Raw genomic sequence first — 8168 nt, 5'->3', positions numbered from 1 at the left:
ACATGTATAATGGCTTGAGGGTGAGTTAATAATGAGGTGATTTTCATTTTTGGGTATAATAAGTGTAATTGGACTTGCATAATAGATAATAATTTTATAAATCCTGTCAGATTGAGTTGATAATGCAACTTTGGTCTGGCGTAATCCATTTTCACATATAGTGTATAGCAGACAAATTATTGTCCGGACAGAACTGTACACTAACTCTGAGTGCACCAACTTGATACACCAGCTAGGCGATGAAAAATGCCTCTCCCTTTCAAGGTTGATTGAAACTTTAACCTCATATTCAATATGCCAGAGAGACCTGGAATGTGCCAGAGACTGGGCTTTTTTCCACAATAGGGGCCTGAATAATGCAACAATCAGTCAATTATTCATCTCTCTTGGCTTCTTATTATGTTCAGAGAGAGAAAGAGAGAGAGCATACCGCTAAACAGTACAGCTTTGAGTGATTGGCTAAATGCTGCGTCAACACATTTAGTGCATGTGCTCTTGAGAAAAGCGAAAGTGTCTATCTCTATGACTCTCTGTCTTGGAAATGTTAAATAAAAAAATAAAAAAATCATTGCAAACTTTTACCAGTGGTAAACATTGGGTCTTTGTCTCGAAAATGAATTAATTTAATTTAATTATTTTTAAGTAATTCAAGTTTTAGAAAAATTAGAATAACCATATAAATGACAACGAAATTAAATAATGAAGCAGTGTGATTTTTTTAAAATATATTTTTTTTTTCACCAGAGGTAAAAAAGAACAAGTGTCTTTATGACTTTAAATAAAATAAATCAAGAGTAAAATAGATTTTCTTTTTAAAAATAAATAATAAACAAAACGATGCGCTGCATGCTTTACCAGCGGTAAACAAAAACAACTTAGAGAGTGGTAGGGTAGACTTCCATCTATTAACATTTAACTACTTTGATTTTGTGTTGCTGTAGAAATCAGTATCAAGTATAAGTCAGTCAAGTTTTTTTTTTTAAACGTCTCCCCTGTAAAGCATGTGGGAAAAATCTTTATTGTATTCCAGATGGACAGGACAGAAGTAACGACATGCCAGCATGCTCTCCATGTCGGGTAGGATAATAAACGGTAACTGAACAAAAAATAACTCTACAGCTTACAATGCACAGTAGCATGTCTACACTTTTATGTACATAATTGATGATTTTGAGACATTTCTGCTAAGATCCAATGTACAACAATGACAAAAAAAATCTGGACAGTTATACCATCTTTTTGAAATAACAGACAGATACACTATACGCATTAAAATGCAGTGTCTATATTTGATAAATAACTAACAAAATTGAAATCTCTCTACAGACACATCCCTTCAGGAAATGCTGCTTAGAAATTGACTTAAAATGTGAAATGATAGAATGGCATTAAATGGCAAAGTCTGATTTTAATATTTCATCTGTCAGTGTAGCCAAGCAAATTTAAATGCTTCATAAAATGTTTTGCATTTCTCAGTGTTGCGAAAAGTCCCTTGGAAACATTGTGATACCATTTTCTTCTCGGCCATCTGATGACGAGTTTGGCTCACGCTTCATTCTACTGAATGCTGACTTCCGATGGCCATAATAATCTTGTCAAGTCCTTGTGCTGCAACACACTGACAACAGCCTATAAAATTGCCTCATTGTCTTCCATCAGTCCTCCAGCAGAATTGCAGACGTTATTTACCAGGCAATTGACTACAGTCTCTTCTATACAGTATGAATGTGTTTACTCCTTTTCTTCATTCTTCAGTACATCATTGTTGACTTTAGAAAGAGCCTTCCATCTGTGAAAAAAAAAAAAAAAATTGTATGAATGAAGCTTGGCTGATGTCACAAGCAGAATATAATGAACAGACAAATCCATAATGTTCTAACGTGCGGACTGAGGGAGAGATGAAAGGATTGTTAAAGGAGAAGATGCTGTATTTGAATGAATGTCAAAGGAAATAAAAAAGAGCCTTTCCCTCCCTTTCCTCTCAACCAAGACGAAAAGAGAAAGCAAACCCTTTGAAAGATTAATTACAACACGTAGATTATGTAAATTATGCCCATGCAAATATTTCATGAGGACAATTAAGGGACCATTAATTACTGCTCCCCATTTTTTTGTCTTTTTTCTTTCGTTCCTTTTTTCTTCTAGCGTCAGTGGCATTTAATTTTACTGTCAATGTTTTAAATGTTTAATATTCTAACAAAGGCTTGCGATACATTGTCAGTGTTCTGTTTACATACATACATACACATATATATATATATATATATATAGAGAGAGAGAGAGAGAGAGAGAGAGAGAGAGAGAGAGAGAGAGATGGAAGACATTGTGTTTTGTTTCTTTCAAGACATTACAGGAGAAAAATACATTTAAATATAAATCCATAAAGATACAATGCAACAGAATATCTGTACCTTGTATTGTTCTGTCAGTGTCTGTTTTGCTGCTGTTATGGTTTGTCTCCATTTCATGTTGAGGAGGGTCTGTTAACATGAAAACAGTTATCAATGAGGCTACAAATGATCTGAACACATATAAAGTTTACAAGAAAGTTTACAAAAGAGCAGCTATTGTATTTGACATAGTGATGTTGCAGATAGGGGATACCTGCAAAAATTATAACACCATTTTCTTTAATGCCTATACCTTTGGTTCTATTTATCCCATTTAGAGTACTTAAAACAAGTGTTACTTCTCACCCTGTGTTACAACCATCCCAGCCTCCCCTATACATTGTAAAACCTGACACATGTTCTAAATTAATAACACTTTTTTAGTTCACTTCAATGTCAGGGGTGGTTTTACAAATCGTACGATGCATGATCATCCAAAAGACAAACAGTCTTTAATAATAAATCCAATATAGAACACATATGAGAAACTGGATATACTGTAATACAACAACATCATACATTGATGTTGATTTCCTGAAATGATTTTGATTTAAGTCACCATTACATTTGTTTGTGAACTTGGAACTTCATTTGTATTACAATGATTCATTTCCAATTGATGCAGTGATGCAACAGAAAATCTAAGTTAATTGTGGTTTTAAAAAAGGAGAATAAACAGCTTTTAAAGGTGACCTTACAGCTAACTGGATAATAGTCTACTTTTTATGTAGAAATATGCTCTATTAAAATTGTATTGTACTCTTGTCACTTTGTGAAACATCAAACTTTTAATTGGGTTGATGATATAATCTCCTGCAATTGTGAGAATATCTTGTAATTGGCCTTGCTTCAGTCACACACAGACATCAACATTCATCATGCAAAACACAACAACGCTAACAATTAAAATCATTATGATAAGGCTCTGACCATTTGTTTTTTTTTTTTGACCTGCACCTCTTATGGTGGGCATTTGCTTAAGTGTTTCATTAAGACCAATACAAAGCAATTTGCTATCTTTGTTGTGCTACTATAGCCTGGACAAAGACAACTTACAGCAATTTTAGATTTGCTCTGCAAGTAGTCTGGCAAAGAGCTCATTCAAACCCATTTCCAATCCATCGAAATCGCGGAACCAATCAGAAACGTTGGGGTGGGCTTTACACGATGACAACAGCGCAGTGATGGTGAAGACGGATGCCACCGTGGAACATTGTGGATTTAAACTTTTCCTTTTTGTTAAAACCCGAGCAAAGAACAACACTCGGCTACCAGATGTGGATAACACCGGCTACTTTAATGAGGAGGTTGGGGAGTGTGATCATGTGCTTACACCACACAGCAGCTCTGGATCTGGCCTTTTTTGTGCTTATTTCCTCACAATAGATCTGGTAATCATGCAAAAAAAACGTAACTATTTTCAAGTCAGAACATTTTCGAACACATCTGAAATGACTGAATTTGTGAGTTTGTGAGACACAGTTTTCCAAAGACTCCTCAATATTATTTTTTTATTATTATAGCAAATCGCGTTCTAATCGAAATACAAATGCCTTACAATAAGGAAATGCAATCACAGCTTGATGTTTTCCGTTCGACCGTCAATCCGAGAAGTTTCAGTCGGTCTGCGATGCTATCAGGTTTTCCAAATTTTGCAATAAATGTTGATGGAGAGGCAGTGGACACCAGCTAATATTATCATATATCTTTTACAACAACGGTAAAGTATTCAGAAGCCATTGTAACATCTTCCTCGAAATCACAAACGGAGAACTGCTCCTGCAGATGTTTCTCCGTTGCTCTGCATAAGTCATCGTCCGTTGGTGACGCCCCTTTGGAAATGATTTGTCTATAAAGCTTTGCCAGACCATAACTCAGTTACTATTCAAAATGGTCGGGTTTTAACCAGGCTAGTGCTACTACTGACACAAGATTTTAAAAAACTGGCAAAAAAAAAAAAAGTTCAACAAAGCAATTGCCTAATTTATTTATGCGTGATGCACTCTGAGAGCATAGTACACAGTATATTTCACATGAAATGTATTTGTTGAAAATAGTAATTCTAAATAGCTCTGAAGTAAATAATCATGTTCTATTTTTCTAGTTATCGAACTCTTGTGTATGTGAACTAAGCATTTGTCTACACATACTTTTCACTTATCAGTAACTTACTTTTTAAAGGCAATCTGTTTGAATGCTTTTTTAAAGTAAGGCTAACTAATTAGACTTTACACTGTACTCTTTTCAGTCTTGGTTGTGTGGTCATGCCTTTTTAAGTGGCAGTTACCCCTTTTCCACCACAATGAACCGGGTGCTAGTGCAAGTGCCAGTTCGGAGTCGTTTCGACTGGCGAGCCTTCTAAGAGCCGGTTTGCCTTTCCACGGGCTAGAGAGCCACCACAGAGCCAGGTCTTACGTTACTGTATACGTCTTATCTTTCTCAGCAATGTTTTCGAGGCAGCAGGAAACACAAACACACCAGGCTTGTTTGAGATGCATGATATCAAAATACCGCATGAGCAATTCAAAAGCATAAGAAGTTGTCTGCTCTCGTTGTACATTGATGTCATACGGCGATCGGTCTGCACAGCACCGATGCATTTTGAACAAGCCTTCCATCAACAATGCGATCCTACATCGGCATCAAAACACAACAAATCCAACGCATTTGTGCAACTTGCCGTAATTTGTATAGACAGAGATTACAATCGAGCAGCTATTAGCTTGATTAGCTGCTAATTAACTGTTCGTCTTATTGGTCACGGTAACTGCGGTAACCCCAGCTGCTGACACAAGTGGCTCATACTTCTTGACCAGCAATGATTTGGTGCTACTTAAGAACCATTTTTCCTTGTTCAGAGCTGATGCTTTGGTCTTGGTGGAAAAAGGGGTAAGTGACAACATAAGGATTTCATCCCAACATGCAGAAAATTGCATGTGGAATATTGATTTAAGCGTTAGCATTTTAGCAGATGTGCATTCTAACCGTTTTGAGTTGGTGATCTCTCACTGGAGGCCGTCCGCTGCAGCGTCTGCTCGGCCTGATCTCTTCTCTTAGACTCAACCTCCAGAGCCTCCTGCAATTTTCTCTTGGTCTTCTTCTCTTTCTTCAGCCGCTTCTGGATGAGAGCTAAGAAAAGCACAGGGAACAATTAAATGATAGAGTTCCTGATAGAAATGCAAATGTTGAAATTTTGGGATTGGTAAAATGTTTAAATGTTTTTGAAAGAACCTTTTATGCTCACGAAGGCTGTATTTATTTAATTGAAAACGCAGTAAACAAAGCAATACGCTGAAATATTATTGCAATTTTAAAATAAACTTAACCCTAACCCTGTCATGAAACCCTAGATGGCACAGGTCCCTTAATCTGCTTGCAATCACATCATTTTCTATAGGTCAGCTGGTAAACCCAGACCCGCCCCGTCATTCTAATTAATAGAACACCTGACCTGTACTCGACCCAACCCGCTTGACTTGAAGACTGCAACCCAAATCGCACCTACATTAAACCTACTACATCAGGTAGACAAAAATTATTTATTTTCTTATGCAACACAAGCAATCAAACCAACATTAGTCATTCTCAGTTGATACATGTAATACAAATATACACGCAGCCCAACATTATGAGAAAGTGCTTCTGTTGTGTAAACAAGTTTTTTTTTTTTTTTTTATCAAATCATACCATAGGTTATACAGACACATCGAGGTCTCCACAAATTAAAATAATTAATATCAGCTTTTACTGTCTTTATAATATTGTGGATATTTTAGCGGATTCACTGTACATTTAAATGTGGTTGTCTCTCTTGAATCTTTGCAGTGTATACTACGTGGCTATTGGTCCTCTTAGCACAGGGGTGTCCAATCCTGCTCCTGGAGAGCCACTGTCCTGCAAAATTTAGTTCCAACCCCAATTAAACACACCTAAACAAGCTAATCAAGGTCTTACAAGGGATTCTGGAATCTTCCAGGCAGGTGTGTTAAGTTAAGTTGGAGCCAAACTCTGTAAGAGAGTGGTGCTCCAGGAGTTTGGACACCCCTGTCTTAGCAGCATTAAGAGAAAAAAAACATATTCAGATTGTGAATAGATTATATAAAGAAAGCAAGCAAAGAGCACTTCCTTTATAATGACTGAAACCGTCAATCACTTCAGTTGCAGTGCAATTGGCTACAATGCTCAACACTGCAAACTGTGCTGTAATTGGAAAATTTTGATGGTCTTCAGACTACAGAACTTGAACGCAAATAAGCACAGGAGGGTTTGAAAGCAGCTGCCTATCAGTGGGTAACAAGCTGAGTCAAAATAGTCTTGGCTATTGGACCCATAGTCCACCTTTGCCTATTGAACCCCCGAAGCACAACCAAACGCAAATTACAACGCAAATTAGTTTTCTTCAGTGCTGTGACATATTTCCAAGTGAAACAGAATATTGAACAGAGGGCGGGGTTTTACCTCAGCGCTCCTCCTCTCCATCGATCGCTCATAGTAGCAGACTAACGGCTGGAGGGGAGTGGTTAAGGATTTTCAAACCTAAAGCCGGCATACACTGTGCGATTTTCGTCCGATTTCGAGCCGAATTCTGACTCGTGCGACTCTTTTTTGGGTAGGGCCGATTTTCAGGTTTATCGTGCGTCGTTTGTCGCGAGGTGTTCGTGCAGTGTACAGGGGGAAACGAGGGGCGACAAACCTCTCACGATCGGGAATCGAATGGTCGGATGAATTTCTGGCATGTCAGAAATTCTGCTCGCCCCTCGTGAGGTTATCGCACAGTTGAAGCAAAGCCACGAACTGATTGCCCTATTTCCCCTCACTGCGCCTGCGCGAAAGCAGAAGTTCAACCATTTAATTTTTTAAAGCATTAAGGAAGAAAACGAAAAGAGGAGATCTTTAATTATGTAGACAGCTATCAAATAACAGAAATTAAGTAAACTGTTGTGCCTCCAGTTCCCTTTCGGGGAACTCGAGCTGCGTCGAAACGCTGTGAGAACGCCTCTGCGTTAATGCGTCGTGAAGCGCCTGTAGAACCATTCCATCGGAAAAAAGATCGATCGTCGGCGTGATGACGTCATCGACCGGAAGCTATAAAACGTCCGTGAAAACAAACAGGAACTAGCTTCTGAGCCTTCAGCAAGCGATCTGTGTGAACCTGTCTGTCTATTTGGTGTTTTTGTCTGTCTATTATCAGAGATTTTCCACCCTTTTTGTTAAATATTCCTATATTAACAGAGAAAAGAGAAAATAAAATAGATAGAGAATTATGGCGAGTGAAAGCAGTTTTAAGAGGTGTGTTCATCCCTGCCCACGTTACATCACGAGTGGGGATACACACTCTCTTTGTGTAGTCTGCTTGGGAGCGCAGCATGCCCAGGCAGCCCTCGAGGGGGCTGCTTGCGAGCATTGTGAAAAGTTACCGCTGAGAACGCTGTGCTCCCGCCGGGCACTCTTTGAGGAGGGTGCCTCGGCTCGTGTTCCCCGCGGCTCTGGTCCCGCTGCCGCCGAGGCGGAGCGGAGGCTGCAGTCGTGGGGATCACAATTGGATGTTGCAGAGGGGTTAGAGACGGGCGCTGCCTTATCTCTGCCCTCACCTGCACCATCCAGCGGCTCTTCTCGGGGCATGGAAGCACGCATGGCGGTTTCTTCCCCCCCGAGAGAGTCGCCGGTGCTTCATCTGTCCAGCTCTGAGGAGGTGGACGTTGAAAGCATCGAGACTGAAGACTCGCCACTTCAGTCCCCTGCATGCGAGGAGCTCGTTGAGGTTCTGACGCGAGCGGT

The 8168-nt window shown here is 39.2% G+C and overlaps 1 protein-coding gene across 1 annotated transcript in view; it reads right to left on the bottom strand.

Annotated features, from left to right (window-relative positions):
* Positions 1 to 725: 725 nt before the first annotated feature.
* Positions 726 to 8168, bottom strand: part of dachc (dachshund c) — an 89338-nt gene continuing 81895 nt past the window's right edge. The window contains exons 9-11 of the mRNA XM_067441488.1: positions 5376 to 5519; positions 2412 to 2480; positions 726 to 1789 (exon numbers count right to left, since the gene is read on the bottom strand). Coding sequence (XP_067297589.1) covers positions 1752 to 1789; positions 2412 to 2480; positions 5376 to 5519 — 251 coding nt within the window. The 3' untranslated portion in view covers positions 726 to 1751. The remainder of the gene's footprint in view (positions 1790 to 2411; positions 2481 to 5375; positions 5520 to 8168) is intronic.

Source organism: Pseudorasbora parva, chromosome 4 (genome assembly GCF_024679245.1).
Source record: "Pseudorasbora parva isolate DD20220531a chromosome 4, ASM2467924v1, whole genome shotgun sequence".
NCBI classification, from domain to species: domain Eukaryota; kingdom Metazoa; phylum Chordata; class Actinopteri; order Cypriniformes; family Gobionidae; genus Pseudorasbora; species Pseudorasbora parva.
The sequence above is the reverse complement of the archived record's forward strand: the minus strand, read 5'-3'. Positions and strand labels throughout refer to the sequence as shown.